The 17,949-nt window shown below is 47.1% G+C and overlaps 2 protein-coding genes across 2 annotated transcripts; both read left to right on the top strand.

Annotated features, from left to right (window-relative positions):
• Positions 1-3,978: 3,978 nt before the first annotated feature.
• LOC122131474 (protein-glutamine gamma-glutamyltransferase 5-like) lies at positions 3,979-6,600 on the top strand. Its single transcript, XM_042706205.1, has 3 exons — positions 3,979-4,928; positions 5,766-5,936; positions 6,287-6,600. Exons 1-3 carry the CDS (start codon positions 4,919-4,921, stop codon positions 6,598-6,600), a joined length of 495 nt encoding a protein of 164 aa, XP_042562139.1. The 5' UTR covers positions 3,979-4,918.
• Positions 6,601-6,901: 301 nt separating this feature from the next.
• LOC116218631 (protein-glutamine gamma-glutamyltransferase 2-like) lies at positions 6,902-17,643 on the top strand. Its single transcript, XM_042706206.1, has 10 exons — positions 6,902-7,030; positions 7,132-7,261; positions 7,517-7,678; positions 7,972-8,107; positions 8,669-8,778; positions 8,881-9,123; positions 10,167-10,448; positions 10,779-10,942; positions 16,820-16,953; positions 17,391-17,643. The coding sequence occupies exons 1-10, from the start codon at positions 6,902-6,904 to the stop codon at positions 17,590-17,592; spliced, it is 1,692 nt and encodes a 563-aa protein (XP_042562140.1). The 3' UTR covers positions 17,593-17,643.
• Positions 17,644-17,949: the final 306 nt, after the last annotated feature.

Genomic DNA, 17,949 nt, shown 5'->3' with positions numbered 1-17,949 from the left:
GAGCTGTGCCTGTCCCTGTCCAGCAAACACTCGGCTCCGCGAGAGCTCAGCGTGCACCTGATCGGCCAGGCCATGAGGTACACAGGTGTGCCTGACTGCCAGGTGTGGAGCGCTGTGGAGAACGTCAGACTGCAGCCCAGGCAAGGTGGGTCTTTACTTACGAGTTACAAAAGTTATGAAAATTGTATATTTTATACACTGGGGTTAAATAAACACACATATGATTCAGCACAAATGCCCTCTAATGCCCCAAAATCCCCAAATCCACTGCTCTCTATAGTATAGTGTCCACCGTGGGCACCTGCCAACCCTACGCTTCCTGTTGCATAGCGGTACAGCTTCACACACACACACTCAAGCTCCTGCACCAGGCTAGTAACAGTTAGCAACTCCGCCATCTTAGCTGCTGATGCTGCTTGAGTTGCAGAAGAATCTTTTCCCTGTCGTGGTCTCGACATTGTAAGCCAGTTGAATGGTATCAGAATGTAGGCGAGTTTACTTTTTAAATAATGAATACGGTGAAATAGGGTAAACGTTGAAGAGGTGCACGTAAATTGTGAAATATGCGGGAGCTATCCCAAAGCGTGAGCGCCCTCTTACATTGCACAGCCGGAAGTCCTTCACACACACTTACTTTCTTTCTTTCTTTCTTTCTCTCTCTCTCTCTCTCTCTCTCTCTCTCACTCACACACACACACACACACAAACACACACACATTTACACACACACACACACACACACACACACACACACACACACACACACACACACACACACACACACACACATATACACTCACAGGCAAGGTTGTAAGTTAATGAGTGTAGTCCCTAACTGTCAACCAACACCATCTTTCTGTCTTTTCTTCCTCTGGCTTGATGTTATTCTGTCCAACTGTCTGTTCAGACATCACTGTCTTTCTCTCTTTCTTTTCTTGTGTTCCTCTCCATGTCTCTCCACTCATAGGAGCTGACCCTAAGTTCCAGACCCCGGGGGTAGAGGTGTCCTCCACGTTGCAGCCGCTCAGGGCCAGGTATCGTGCCTTAGAGAGCTGATCCGCGCTGGGGCCCCTAAAGACCTGAAGGACCGAGCTGGGGTCACGGCACTGGAGGTGGCGCGTGCCAGGGGCCAGCCGGGGGCCGTGCACCAGCTCATGCTCTCTAAGTGGGAGGACCGGGCGCAGGGGCTGCATCTGTCGTCCTACCTTGACCCCGGCGAGTTGTTCGCCCACCAGAAGTTCGACTCGTAGCTGCGCACGTGGTACTGCGGGAGCCACGCCCAGAGGTACAACGCCGAGCTGGGAGGCCGGCAGGCACGCAGCAAGCCAAAGAGCGCCTTCGACATGAGGCGCAGTACCTCTCCTCACCACACGGTGTCACCACCCACACATGACACCAGCATGGCACCACAAGCAATGGTAACTACCAGTAACGGAGGGGAGAGCCAGGAGAAAAGCATGGGGAGATGAGTGATTAGGACCTCTGAGGAGAACAGGTATAGTCTGTAAAAAGGATAATCTTCCTGAGACAAAAAAAGTCTCATCGTGTAGCGTAGGGACATTTGATCCTGCAGTAATGTTCCACACCAGTGCAACACTCTACCCTATAGTACTGAAACTCAGTGCTACAGCATGCATGTTATCAGAACAGGCGAGATATATATTACAAGCATAACAAGAGACTTAGCCAACATACTCACTGCAGAAGAAAGCGAGACATGATGTTCATGAAGCTAATGTTGTAACCCACCAGGAAACAGCATAATGGTGTTATAATCAGTTGATATCATGTGCCATTTGCAAAGATTCAAATTGAGTCCCTATATCTTGTAGTAATGTCTAGGTTTGATAGATTAGGCAGCTGCACAAAAAATGATTTACATTTAGATTTAATGATTAGATTCAGTGTCAGATTTAGGCTTGATTTGTGTAATTATGTGCATTTCATATATCTGGTATTAAGATACTACATTTACATTTAGCAGACGCTTTTATCCAAAGCGACTTACATATGTGCAACTTACAATGCATACACATTTTACATTTATAGCACACTGCACATCAGGAGCAATTAGGGGTTCAGTGTCTTGCTCAAGGACGCTTCGACAAGGAATCGAACTTGCAACCTTCTGATTACTAAACGACTCCTCTACCTCCTGTAACACTGTCGCCCATATACTACTGCAGTTTGAATTGTGATGCTTTTTATTTTGTAATGTATGAGTTTCATCCTACTACATACTACTGCCAGGTTATATGCTCCTGAGAATCAAACACAGGCCAACACCATGTTCTACCACACAAGCTACACAAGCTGATTTACTGATGGGTTGACAAAGTGGGGGCACCAAATACCATTTAAACTGACGATGAGAGATTACCGTGTATAAATGAGCATAAACCTAGAACAGTTCCACCCAGTTTGATCCGTGTTGTGTCACTCTTTGGATGTTTGGGGCTAGGGAAGGGGCTGAGAAATCTCTCAAGGGTGATGGCGGTTGCAAGAGTTATCTGTGCCCCCTGGCCTAGGGTCAGGAGAAGGAGTGCCAGTGTTTCCAAGGAAAACCATGAACCTCAAATGCACCTGTTGGAAGCGTACATTGGCGCCAGCAGACCACAGGGTGAGGCAGCTGCCTATGGGCAATTCCAATTAGCTCTTCCTTCTGTGCCTGTGTCAATAGACATATTGTCTTAGCTGTGTAGGACTTTGTTTTGTGGCTGCTGAGAGCCAAATGTGTTTTGCCGGTCTGACACCCCTGATTTGTTATATTGGAATGATCCAATTGAAGGTGCGTGTTCATGGCATGTTTAAACACACTGATTCATTGCCTCGGGAGAGTTGCCTGTTAATAAGACGTAAGTCTTAGGAGCTCTCACGTGAACTAGTTACTTTGGTCCTTTTATTTGTCTAGTCGACCATTGTTAATTGCTTATTTGTCAGTGGCTATGATGCCCATGTATATCATTAAAAGTGGGTCAGGTAAAGCCGTTTGAATTGAACTTGTGCGTGAGAGGAACTACATCTGGGCTAGGTGAAATGCACGCCGTGGGGGAGCAGACTCTGTGGTTGTTTGCTGATCTTCAGCATCGCCTCTGGAGGCTTCTGTGGCTCACCTGAGTCTGCATTGGCGCCTGATTCCTCTTCTCACGGCCTCCTCAAACACCAGACGCTACTTCTTGGAACCTAAGAGGAAGAACACAAATCAGCACAAGGAGGAACAAAATCAGTTTGGCCAGATAAAACTGATCTTTAATTTCAAGATTTCAGAGGCTTTGTACCTTTTTAGAAACCCTATAGGTTAATATATGAAAATCTAACCCATACTCCCCGCCCAATCCCCTAACCATGAATTGATTAAATTGTTATTGCCCTGTTTAAAATATGTGTTTATCCTAGTGTGTGTTGTGCCCCTCTCACCCCCTGGGTATCTGTAGCTGGCTGTGATGTTCTCCTCTCTGCTTCTGCTCACGGTCTCAGTGCTGATGTTCTGGCTAATCTGAGCCGTGTCAGTATAGAGCCTCTGCTTTAAGACATCTTTTGTGAGCATCCAGAAGACATGATCTGCATTCAGTGTAGCGATAACAAACGGCATGTCATTCTTCAGGTTGGTGTGTCCCTCCAGAACAGCCTTCACAGAGCACAGTTCACAGCTGTATCTATAACTAACATTTCTATGAAATTCTTTATGTTTATAATGTAATGCAGAACGGAAGTGCAGCAGTCCTCCAGCACAAACACTTTCACCTTATCGTAACAATCTCATTCTGAGTGGTTGCTGAGATACTCATGAACTGTCAATCATGAACACACAGGTCAGGTTGAGAGGTAGAGGAGTAGTCACTCAAGCAATTAACTTCACAGATTCAACAGATAAGAAAATTAAGCTGTCTGACATTATGATTATGACTATCAGTTACATATCTGTAACAGTCACTGACATTGACTGAAACTGTAAGTTGTTTATAAATCTGTAGTGTGGTCAGGTCCTCTACAAGTTCAGATGTGCACAGTATCACAGTATGTGTTTGCAATTATTACATAATCGTCTGATCGCAATTATTTGAGCTGACCGCAATCATTTTGCATAACTGTTAGAATAGTTTCCATTCATCTGTATAAAACCACTGATTTCTTCAGATGGGACTGCTGAGGATGATGACGCACCTTCTGTCCCAGAAGTGATGCAATGGTTGACTGGACACACAGGCACCTACTTCTGTCATAGAGAGAACCTTTTTACTATGAAGAACTTATATAGGCTATTACTATATGAAGAACTTATATTACTATATGAAGATTTTACTTGAAAGTACATACTTTTCTTCAATTCATCATCAGGTACAGGTAACGAAGAACTCAAAAATGAGCAAAGACACTTCACTGGAAACAAGGAGTGATATTTAAAACACTTATGTGGAAATGCCACAGTTGGCTTTCATTCAACCCTGAGTCAAAAGTGAGAAAGTATTCATACTAACTGAGAAAAAATGGCCCATCCCAGCCCCGGGCTGAGCTCCTCCTCAACGAACGCACTACCCTCAAGCAGATTAAGATTAAATCAAGGAGAGTTGGTGCGGGTTCTCTATCTCTCTATCTCTCTCTCTCTCTCTCTCTCTCTCTCTCTCTCTCTCTCTCTCTGTCTCTCTCAAAATCACGTTGTGTGTGATATGCAACAGGATGTCACACAATCATTTGTAAATGTAGATCATGTTGATTTCCTCAGCAGGGCTGATCGAGGGGTGTGTACTCTTGTCAGGAAGAGAACCCCTCTGGCATTCCTGGGAACTGAAATCCATCAGGGCATGACAGAGTTTAAATAGGCGACACACACTCTCTCCCTGCAGATTCACACTTGCTGGGACGTCTATCTAAACTACATCACCAGGAGAAGAGAATACTCATACTCTCAACAGCAACTATGGCGCTTGGTAAGTCCCTTACTTCAGTGGTTCTCAACAAGGGGGCCGGGCCCATATGAGCTGCAAGGGGGCATTAAGATGATGGGAGACTATTTAAAACTAATTTATCGAGTGAAATACATTAACATTTGTATGGAGAACTTTTCAAAATAGATACTTAAAGTAATTTCTATTTAAAAGGTTAGGGGGGTAATTCCTTGTACACAGGGGGGCAAAAGGTTGCGAGACACTGCCCCTGCAGGATACCTCTAAATATGCAGGAGACTACTACCAGTTGTGTCAATTGTATGACTATTTGTATGAAATATTTAAGTTAACAAAGATCTAGGAATCAGTTCAATCCAAATAAATAAAAATATGCCTTAAGAGATTAGGGCTTCGTGATAAAAAGACACCAACGGGACAGTAACGCTAGCCTATTACTACAGCTAAGTATGTGAAGTTCTTCTTTATTTAGCCGAACATTGACATCTGAAGGTATTTTAAGATTAAATCTACGTTACGGAAATTGTTCATTTCTATTCTCGCAGGTTTGACATTTTTAGAATTGAGGTTCTTACTCGTAAATGTGTAACGCGAATGCACACATTTGCTATGCCATGGCATCTTACATTGGAATCCGATGTTGTTTTAATTTGACTAGATCTTAACTGGATTTCGAAAGGTGGTGGCAGCGGGTAGCCATGTACGGGTACAGGTCTAGGACACTTAAACAGGTCAAGCACAGCGCTGCATATCAGCAAAGATTTCGAGAAACGTGGCGCGCTGCCTTTCGTTGTTGTCTAGACGCAAATTTGAATGGGAAGATTCACATTTGATGTATGTTTTGGGTATGATTTCTGGTAGAGATAAGCAAAGTCGAGCTCCACGTCAAGGAAAACAATAAGGAGCACCGCACTGATGACGTAACCGTAAAACGTTTGATGGTGCGGCGTGGCCAGAACTTCAAAATCACTCTCAAGACCAATCGGCAGTTCCAGCCTGATACCGACACGCTAATTTTTACTGCGGAGACAGGTATGTTTATGTATCATCATTCTTTATATATCATCATTCTTATCATTATTGGTATCAGTCATACAAAGAATACAGTGCATTCAACTTTATCTAAATGTGTTGATAGCGATGCCTATTACAATTTCCTCATTCATGTTTTTATCAGTCTTTATGCATCAACATTCAAACTGCCATTGCATAATACAAGTCACACAAATGACTTGCTTTTCTCTGACTGGACAAAGTGTGATCTTAAAGGCATCCTAGTCATCCTCTATTTAAAAACCCTAACAACATCATGAATATGCTCTGTCAGGAAACAGGCAGTAACATCACACTGGCGTTAACAGCAAGTGTGCTTTCCCTGGCAGGACCCAAGCCATCAGAGGAAAAGGGCACGCGTTGCGTGTTTGGTTACCCAAAGTTGACGGGTGCAAAGAAAGCATGGACAGCACTGGTACAGGAGAGTGGCCGATCTTCCATGACCTTGGCCATAAGCAGCCCAGCTGATGCCAGTGTGGGCTCTTACAATCTGTATATGAGGGAAGGGTCACACACCACCCCTCAATCCATCACAAACATGGTGCTCCTCTTTAAACCCCTGGTGCACAGGTATGCACTTCCTGAAACACACAAGCACAAACAGGCTCATATGAGCTATGGCTCATCAGAGGCTCATATGTAAACAAATGTATGCTGATGTGAGGTGGCTTATACATACAGACAAATGTCTCACTTATGCATGCCTACCATTCTCCTGTCGCATTTGTCTGAAAACTTACCGGCTTTGTCTGTATATGTTTGTGCTCTCTGTGTGTATGGATGTGTGTGTGTGTGTGTGTGTGTGTGTGTGTGTGTGTGTGTGTGTGTGTGTGTGTGTGTGTGTGTGTGTGTGTGTGTGTGTGTGGTGTGTGTGTGTGTGTGTGTGTGTGTGTGTGTGTGTGTGTGTGTGTGTGTGTGTGTGTGTGTGTGTGTGTGTGTGTTTGATGGATAAAGAGGACTGGGTGCACCTCCCAGAGGAAGCTGAGAGGCAGGAGTATGTGATGGCTGAGGAGGGCATCATCTATAGAGGATCTGCTGACCGCATCGGCCCCCTTGCCTGGAACTTTGGACAGGTACGCTAACAGCACATGTGTGTTTTATGACTTTTTGAGAACTAGCTAGTGGGATGTGGTTGTTCATGTGTTTGTGGATGCTGTCTCTGCTGCCCCTTCAGTTTGAGGAGGATATGGTGGACATCTGCATGAAGCTGCTGGACATGAACCCCAAGTGTCTGAGGGACCCTGCTGAGGATTTCTCTGCCCGCTGCAACCCCATCTATGTAGGGAGGGTGGTTCAGTGCTATGGTATGCACCGCTGTTCTCTTCCCTCTCTCTCACCCTCTTTCTCTCTCTTTGTGAGTTTGGTTGTATTGTATTCGTAAAAACGTCTGTGTGGTATTTGTTTCTTTATTTCCTTTAATTCTTGTTTAATTTGATCAATCTATTTAATTTGACCGAAAAGCACTTTGGTACAACTCCTGTTGTTTTAAAAATTTCCTAGACAAACAAAGTTGACTTAACTTGACTTGCTTTATTCGCAAACAGATCAACGCTAATGGTGACCGTGGTATCCTGGCGGCCGCTGGCAAACACCGTACTCCGGCGGTGTGGCCCCCACCAAGTGGAGCAGCAGCGTGGACATCCTGCGGCGCTGGTACAAGAGTTATTACTCCCCCGTGAAGTACGGCCAGTGCTGGGTGTTCGCTGGGGTCATGTGCACAGGTGAGAACTGGAACTGTTTACACTTTATTTCTATTGTCTGATTTCATGTCTATGATACCACTGCTGCTGTAATGGTTTGGAAACATTTCATTTATCTGCAAGAACTCTGTGGTCACCGTGTAATATCTGATTACTGTTCTTCCTGATGTAAAACTTCTGTACATCACAAGATTGAGAGCAGTCTCTTCAATCATAGAACAGTCAGGCTATGATTTAGGCTATTTCATACTGCTTGGCTAGACAGTCAACATAAAAAATATCGAGGTCTAATTGTGTTTCTGTGTGTGTGTCAGTTTTGAGGTGTCTGGGAATCCCATGCCGTGTAGTCAGCAATTTCCAGTCTGCCCACGACACTGATAAAAGCCTGACCATCGATGAGTACTACACAGACCAAGGGGTTCGGCCTAAGGAGAGCCATGACAGTGTGTGGTGAGTGTCTTATTATAAATGAATCAGACGAGCTTGTTAATATTAATAGTATATGTAGGTGTTTATGGAGTCTCCTGTTAGTCCCTTTTCGACACTCGGTCGGCCTACCGTCTCATTTAGATAAGACTGCTCAGTTAGATAAGACTGGTGTCCCTTTTACCACTTGTTGTCAGACTTACAGAATTGTTCTATATTTCCATTCCGTAGCGTTAGGGAACATGGTGTTTGTCAGTGCAGAGGGTCAAATGAACGGTTGCTTAGTCGTTATGGGGGCAATAGGGCACTATCACAAGGCCTACCGTTACATGGAACACAGGACACCCCCCCTCCACCCCCCTGCCCCCACACTTTTCTCACAGGGCCCAATGGCCCTCTGTTGGCACACCTCCATGACATTAAAATAACTGACCATAATCCCCTTTTCTTACAGTTTCTGTCTGTGCCAGTTAGTCACCCCAAGAGTCTCTGCCAATTAGTATTACCCCAAACTCACTATGTGGAGGAAACCCTTTACTTGCCTGATACAGATGAACTTACTTATGTGTGTGTTTGTGTATTCAGGAACTTCCACGTGTGGGTAGAGGGATGGATGAAGCGGCCAGACCTCTCTGGGGATTCTACATACGATGGCTGGCAGGTGCTGGACCCCACCCCACAGGAGCAGAGTTCAGGTAACACACAAACACAAACACACACACACACACACACACACACACACACACACACACACACACACACACCTACAAGTTACTGAAATCCCTCTTGTCTCTTAGGAGTGTTCTGCTGTGGTCCGTGCCCTGTGAAGGCTGTTCTGGAGGGACACACCGACCTGAAGTACGACATTCCGTTTGTCTTCGCTGAAGTCAACGCCGATCAAGTCATCTGGATGCTCATGAGAGACGGCTCAAAGCACAGACTCCACACTGACAGCTCTCAGATTGGCCAGAAAATCAGCACTAAAGCTGTAGGCGCATACAGACGGGAGGACATCACAGCCAGCTACAAATACCCAGAGGGTGAGGGGAACATCACACACACTGGCTTACACACACCTCACTATCACACACACACTGGCTTACACAGACCTCACCATCACACACACACTGGCTTACACAGACCTCACTATCATACACACACTGGCTTACACAGACCTCACTATCACATACACTGCCTGAAACAGACCTCACCAGCACACACATTGGCTTACACACACACACACACTGGCTTACACAGACCTCACCATCACACACACTGGCTTACATAGACCTCACTATCACACACACTGCCTGAAACCTACCTCACCATCACTCACACTGCCTGAAACAGACCTCACCATCACACACACTGGCTTACACACACCTCACCATCACACACAGTGGTTTACATAGACCTCACCATCACACACACTGGCTTACACAGACCTCACCATCATACACACACTGGCTTACACAGACCTCACCATCATACACACCTAACTAGAGGCATACACACTCAGGGTTGGGAGAGTCATTTCTTATTCTGTCTTTGGCTTAAACAGATTTGAACCTGGGCCGAGATGATAGCAATTGTTCTTACCGTTGTTCATAGTTCTTGGTTGGCCAGTTTGGGGTGTGTAAATTTCATACCATGAGGTTCATTGGAATGTGGAAGTGATCAGTCAGTTGGGTCTTCATGCTGAAAATGGATACTTTTTAGAAAATAGGCAAGAGCATTAACTTCCCATAAACAAACACTCTTATCTAGCTATACAGCCTCTCTCAAGTGAATGACAGTCTTAAAGGTGCTATGTGTTGTAATTTTAGTTTAAACTAAACAATTAACTAAAATATCAACAGAATACAAAGAAATAACATCTTTGACATGATGTCAAAGACAGAAATGCCCTGGAAGCAAGATATCTATTGCTGTTAGCATGCTAACCAGCTAGTGGTGGCCCATCCTTTCATAATTCCACTTTGTGCCTCAAGGGGCGATAGTGAGTCACTGTAGTGAAAACAGCAAGCAGTGGCCAAAATGATTTCCCTGCCCCGTGCGCTGATCCTGGTGCTCTTCCTCTTAGTTTCTAAGAAGGAGCGTCTGGTGTTTGAGGAAGCCGTGAGGAGAGGAAACGAACACAAGCCCCGCCCTGAGCTGCCACTGAATCCTCCCGCGCTGAAGCTGGAGATCACAGACGAGAAGGAGTCAATTACGGGACAGGATCTGGAGCTGAGTCTGCTCCTCCATAGTGAGCACTTACAGGAGCTCAGTGTGCAAATCAACGCTCAGGCCATGAGGTACACAGGCGTGCCCGACAGCCTGGTGTACAGGGAGGAGAAGGATGTCCTGCTGCAGCCCAAGCAGGGTGGGTGTACCGGTGCTCTGGAGAGACCCCAAACTGGAGTTCCTACAGCGGCTTGTTTTTTTTTGGGGGGGGGGGGGGGGGGGGGGGGGGGTTCAAATATAGTAATATAGTGTTTACATTTCTGACTCTGAATTACATTTTCCACATGGGTTTAAAATTGATACTCATTTTACTTAGTCTTGTCGACAGAAATGGCACCTCGTCAGTGTAATTATCTATAATTGAACTATCTATCTAATCTAATCTATTTAACTATCTATATCTGTGTGTGTGTGTGTGTGTGTGTGTGTGTGTGTGTGTGTGTGTGTGTGTTTGTGCATGTGTGTACAGACCTCAAGATTTCCATCCGGATCCCATTCTCTTTATATGGGACCAAAATGCTGGACAACAGCAGTCTGAAGGTCTCGGCACTGGTGCACGACAAGCAGCACCCAGGAGATGGCTACCTAGCTGTGAAGAACATCATTCCGCAGGAGCCTACAATCACCATCCAGGTTGGTCCACAGAGGTGTTTGGGTAGGGGTACACCCAGAGTGTGGACATATTTCTGTATGCAGCCCCTGCGATTACGTTGGCACGTCACTCGTAAGTTCCACACCCTATAGCACCACAGAACTTGGCCATAGGTCCAGCCAATCAGTGCCTTGGAAGGTGGTGGTATTTTAATCGTTTGACAGCACTAATATATACATATAAAATAGGGTGATATTGATGGAATGAAACCCAAAAGGACTGTATTACTGGTTGTGAAATAGGTGACAATCGCCACAGGTCTGTCCGGTTAGAACAAGAACGGATGCCAATGTTCCAATGAGGTCTGATTTATTGCACACACACGAAGTGAAGACATGAAGTGGTTGATGAATGATGCCCGTGAATATAATTATCCCGTGTAAAGGGACTTATATCCACATTTGAATCCGTGTTTGAACCGTGAACTGACTGATAGAATCCGTGGTTTCTATTAAACATCACAAATGACAAATATATACAATTAAATACAATAAAGATGAACCATTATATACAAGATGAATGAATATAATATATACAATATGAATGTTACGGCTATACTGTAAATACGGATCTGTCCCTTAAAATACCGTGCCGTGTAACGGCGAACATTCCATATCTCCGTAACAAAAGTAACTGGTTGAACTGGCCTCGGGGTGAAATGTGGATGCTACAGATGATAATGATGACTGTAAATAACAGATACTATTTACAATGAACTGAACGGACTACAGAGCTAAATGATACATATAACAACACTTACATTCTTGAACGACGCACGGCAAATGATCGCGAATGTCTTTGAATGAATTGAATTGTCCGATGTGCTCCTTGAAGAGGACTTCTCCAACTCCGCTTGACTTGACCCACAACTTGGCCAGAGGAGGGTCGGCCTTATATAGTGGAGAGATGACGGGGGCCTTGAAACTGTCTTGAAACTGTTGAAGTGGCCAAATGGTCAGTGAAATTCCACTGTGCACGAGCCCCACGGAACTCTGGGATCAACTGATAGGCTGACCTTTCATGGACCCCAGGTCCCGTGAGTGGCCGGCACAGCGGGGGTGCACAGCTGGGTGCAACTGGTGGCCTTTTTAACAGCCGCCCTCAACTTTGCGTAGCAAAGGTGTTTTCCTGCAATGAGCCAGTTGCATCCTGCAGGAATAATGGGAGACGGATTGCAGCGGGCCGCGTGTAGGTCCGGTCCTCGACCTGGATCTGCGCCGTCCGTGTGCTGATGAGGAAACAGCCACACCTGTGGAAACAGAATGCAAAGCGGGCTTGGAAAGCCGCAAGCTGGATGGGTGAAGGTCAGCCATACTGGGGATGACTGGGTTGCTGTGCCATCTTCGGCACTCAGCACAGCCGTGCTGGTGCTTCCTGACGGCCTCTCTCCCCCTCAATATCCAGAACCGTCGCCGTAGCTCAGCAAACACCCTCTCCGGGCCTGGATGCATGAGTCGGCTGTCACCATTCTGAATAATGAGCTTGGTGATGGGGTGATGCGGATCCAGCACTATGGGGTGCAAGGTGTCTTCCTCCAGGGACTCGCACCTGCGGAGCCGCCCCCCCACACGGATCAGTTGGACCCCTGAGTCGAACTCAGGAGCCAAGGTGAGCAGTCTGCTGGGTGCAGAGACAGGTTTCCCTCCTGAAAGAAGAATGAATTCCTCCGGGAAGCAGTCTCTCTGAACTGTCCGGAGGAGAGCAAGCTCAGCTTGCCTGACGTCCTCTGCTGCGGGGTCTGTGGGCGTGGCCGCCCCATGACATGCTCTGATAGAGGCCTCCAGCAGCTCTTGGTAGCTGCTGAAACCTGCAGGATCGGGAAGTGGATGAGCAGAGGTCACAGAGACGTGACCACAGAATGATGACTTCCGCAGGTCAACAGGCTCGTGGAAGGATGACCCGTCTCTCCCTAGTGGCTGGGAAGGCTTCTTCCTTGTGCCTTTGCTGCTCCATGCCTCTGCACGGATGGACTCCTGACGCAGCCGTTTCCCAGTGCCACACCGGGGACCAAGGACGGACTGTTGGAGTGCTTGATGAGGCAGGCGATCCACCTTCACTCTGACTGTCTTCTCCTCCTGTGACCTGACAGTGGCTGTGTCCTGCTTTGACCGTGTGATGAGCTTCACATTCGGGGAGGGCAAGACATCCATCTGCCAGGGCTGAGCCATGTGATGAGGCAGCTCAACTGTTGGAGGATGAGTCCCAGTGAGTAGACACTGAGGGGTGGAGGACTGATGCAGGGGTACCTTGAACGGGCCTTGCAGTGTCCAACCCAGGCGTGTGTTCAGTGCAGCCGGTCCACCTGGTGGGCCTAGGTGCACTCGCTCAACTGGGGTGATGAGATGAGGGTAGTCAGACCCGATGAGGAGCAGTGGTTGGGCCTGACTGAATGACTGCAGGGGCAGACCTCTGAGGTGATGATAGGCCTTCTGCAGGGCTTTGAGCGGGTATGAGTGGGTAGAGAGGCCAAGCTCCGATGCGGTGAAAGCTTGCTCTATCCTGAACCGCTTCTGAGGTTGACTGGCTGATGCCACGGAAAAGGAAACTGACCTCCCTGGCACAGACTTGCCGTCCTGACGGATAGTCCGGAGTGCCAGATCCTCCTTCCGTCCTTGAAGACCCAGTTCCTGAGCAGCACTGTGTAGCAGCATTGTGCGCTCGGAACCGTCGTCCAAGATGGCGTACGTCTCCATCTTCCTGTTGCCATTGTACAGGCACACCTTCACCAGCTTCAGCAGCACACTACTACCCCTCCTGGTAGGATCAAGGTAGTCCGTCACTGGCTGATGAATGGCTGGGGCTGGCTTCCCTGGTCTGGCGTTCACCTCGTGCAGCACTTCCAGATGCGTCAGATTGCATGTCTGACATCTGGCCTTGAGGTAGCACTGCACTGTTGGATGATCTCTCCCACACCTCCGGCACCGTTTCCCTGTCTGGATCCAGCTGACCTTCTGATCCTTTGACAGCACTCTGAAGGCTGTGCACTGGTTGAAGTAGTGCTGGCTGCTGTTGCAGAACGGACAGTACTTTGGTGGCTGCTCTGGCTTCCGTGGTGAGGGCTGTGCTGTCTTGGTGGGCTCGACTGCCTTGACAGGGGAGTCACACCCAAGCAGGACAGTGGTGGAATGCACGGCTGGGCTCTGATTCGCCCTGACGCCTTTCTGGCGGTCAGGTGGCTCTTCCAGCGGTGCTCTGGAGTGGATGAATGGCACCTCATCCTGCTGAACACGGACCTCCTTCTCCAGCCAGTAAGAAAAGTCCAGCAGTGTGGGGATTGGTGTCCGAATGGGGTCGATGTAGCGTTTGAACTGGATGCGCAAGTCATGTGGAAGCTTTGACAGCAGTCGTGACACATGTGACCCACACTCCAGTTCTGTTCGCCCTTCTTTCCCCAGCTGGTCCAACATCCCCACAAGGGCCCGCACCTTTAGTGCGAACAGGCGGAACCCCCTGCTGTCACCGCTCTTGACTGGAGATTCAGCAAGGACCTCGTTGATGCGCTGCAGAGCCAGCCTGTGTGGCTGGCCATACAGCTCTGTAAGGGATGCCATAGTGTTGGTATATGGATACCTGCTGTTGCAGTAAGAGTCTGCTATCATCAGAGCATCCTCCATCTTCAGGTGGTCGACCAGGATCTGGTACTTAAACCGCTCAGTCGCATCCGCAGGCAGGATGTTCTCCAATGCCAGCTTCAGGCGGGCAAACTGGCGGGGGTCTTCTTCTGTGAAGCACGGGATGTGAGGCTTTGGTCCTCTGTAGGTGCTCTCTCGTCGGGGAGGAGTAGGTGGCCCGTCGTAGGGACCCTGCCCCAGTGGCCTCAGTCCAGCAACCGGGTATGATGCTGGGTTGTAAGGACGAGCTGATGAGGTGAGAGGAGGAGTGAATGGCACCATGTACTGCGGTGTTGGTACCTGAGATGGCAGTGCGTGAGCAGCTGGGCTGTGCTCTGGACGCATATGCATGCTCCGCATGTGGTCAGTCAGCTCAGCCACAAACTGTTGAGGTGGATGATGTGGGCGTGGCACCTGCCACGGAGACGTGTCATCATCTGGTTGGACCACCAGCTGAGAGTGATGAGACGTAGTCCACGGCACACCTTGCAGGTCATCCGCTGGCGGAAGGAAGGGCTGCCTGGTTGTCAGTGGCGTGGACGAGAAATCCGGGAAGGGAAGCCTTGAATAGGATACCCCACTGTCTGCGACGTGGGGTCGTCCTCTGGATGCGGCAGCGAAGCTGGTGGTTGGAGCTGGTGGTGCATCTGATGCACGTGGTGAGAGGGCTTGGACAATTTGCTGCATATCAAGCCTTAATTGCTGATTGTCCTCCCGCATCTCCCTGAGAGCTGAGAGGAATGCCTCTGGGAGTGGGCTTGACTGCTTCTGTCCAGCAGGTGGTGCTAGAGCGTCCACATGGCTGGGACTGATGGCTCCACCAACGGCTTGGTCTGGGAGTGCGTGTGTTTGAAATGGATGAGGCCTCAAGAGCTTCACCGAGTAGTCATCCAAGCAGCGGGGCTGATGACCATCACGGCGAGCACGAGTGTTGTCTCTTGGCATTGACATCCTTAACTGTGGTAATTGTAATCTCCGGCAAGAAGGACCATATAAAATAGGGTGATATTGATGGAATGAAACCCAAAAGGACTGTATTACTGGTTGTGAAATAGGTGACAATCGCCACAGGTCTGTCCGGTTAGAACAAGAACGGATGCCAATGTTCCAATGAGGTCTGATTTATTGCACACACACGAAGTGAAGACATGAAGTGGTTGATGAATGATGCCCGTGAATATAATTATCCCGTGTAAAGGGACTTATATCCACATTTGAATCCGTGTTTGAACCGTGAACTGACTGATAGAATCCGTGGTTTCTATTAAACATCACAAATGACAAATATATACAATTAAATACAATAAAGATGAACCATTATATACAAGATGAATGAATATAATATATACAATATGAATGTTACGGCTATACTGTAAATACGGATCTGTCCCTTAAAATACCGTGCCGTGTAACGGCGAACATTCCATATCTCCGTAACAAAAGTAACTGGTTGAACTGGCCTCGGGGTGAAATGTGGATGCTACAGATGATAATGATGACTGTAAATAACAGATACTATTTACAATGAACTGAACGGACTACAGAGCTAAATGATACATATAACAACACTTACATTCTTGAACGACGCACGGCAAATGATCGCGAATGTCTTTGAATGAATTGAATTGTCCGATGTGCTCCTTGAAGAGGACTTCTCCAACTCCGCTTGACTTGACCCACAACTTGGCCAGAGGAGGGTCGGCCTTATATAGTGGAGAGATGACGGGGGCCTTGAAACTGTCTTGAAACTGTTGAAGTGGCCAAATGGTCAGTGAAATTCCACTGTGCACGAGCCCCACGGAACTCTGGGATCAACTGATAGGCTGACCTTTCATGGACCCCAGGTCCCGTGAGTGGCCGGCACAGCGGGGGTGCACAGCTGGGTGCAACTGGTGGCCTTTTTAACAATACACATACTATATCTCTTGGATATATATATATATATATATATATACAGTATACACACACACACACAGTTGATCTACAGGAACCATCAGTATTGGTGTTGGTAGAAGTATTCAGAGGCTAACTGAATGAGGCACAAGCACACTTATACTGACAAGATCATGGATCCAGTTCTTAGAGTAGCATACTGCTAAAAAGTATACTATTGTATATTCTGTGGATTGTTTTAATTAATCCTGTCAATGGCCAATAAAGACCTAAAGAGAGATTTGGGAACTTATTGACCCTGAATCTCTTGTAATGGTGAAAGTATTGATCTCATGAAGTATTGCTTGTTCTTAGGCGCCCAGCACATGTGAGCAGTTTACAGAGATGACGGCGGAGGTCATCTTTGAAAACCCCATATCCAGCACAGTCAAAAATGGCATCCTTACGCTAACAGGCAGTGGGCTGTTGAGTCATACCGTGGTGGCCAGGTAACACACACACACACACACACACACACACACACACACACACACACACACACACACACACACACACACACACACACACAAGTGGAGGAAGAAGTGTCCTTTGGGGAACTTATCCCATTTGTAAAAGAGCTCTTGCATTTGAACTGGCAGAGCGTGAATGTTCCCTGATGGCATATTTGACCTCTCAAAGACTGTGCTCTTTTGTGAGCTGTTAAAAACAACAACTCTTCAAAAGGGCTCTGTGTGTATGTGTGTGTGTGTGTGTGTGTGTATGATGGAGTACAGTTTGTCTTCAGGAAAGCACAGTGTTTGAGCAGCTTTTGACATTTTATTTCAGTCATACTGTATATCCGCCCCAGTGAAATACTTAAACAAAAACACCTGCATCTCCCACCTATTGATTGGACGTTACAATGTTTGTATTTGTGTGTATGTAGAATTCCGGTGCTTAAGGCTGATCAGCGCGTGCGTCTTCAGATCCCTTTCACGCCCTACCGAGCCGGTTCCAGGAAGCTGATGGCAGATTTTGACTGCGACACCTTCAGGGACATGAAAGGCAGCTGTAATGTGGAGGTCAAACCCAACCTGGTGGTTTGCCCACCCTGCACAACCTTCAACGGGTTCATTTCTGGAGCATAAATGGGCAATGGGGGGCTGATAGAACCACATATTGCCCTTTTCCTGTTGATATGAACTGAGTGCTTATATTATTTTAAGTGTTTGTCTCACTTTTTAGTGTTTGTCTCAGTAAGAGCATATAGCTGATTAGATTCTCATTAGCTCATTAGATTCTATCAGTTTACACTGTCCAACACACACATACACACACACACACTTACACATATACACACACACTTACACATATAGACACAAACACTCACACATACATTCACATCAACGTCGAAGTGTTAAGTATCCTACAGATTAAAGTGTAAAAATAATTTACAGATCTAAGTTTTCAATAGATTTTTCTACTGAGGATAGTTTGTTTTGATT

This window comes from Clupea harengus, unplaced genomic scaffold (assembly GCF_900700415.2).
Source record: "Clupea harengus unplaced genomic scaffold, Ch_v2.0.2, whole genome shotgun sequence".
Lineage (NCBI taxonomy): Eukaryota > Metazoa > Chordata > Actinopteri > Clupeiformes > Clupeidae > Clupea > Clupea harengus.
Note: the sequence above shows the minus strand (reverse complement) of the source record. Positions and strands in the feature narration are given on the sequence as shown.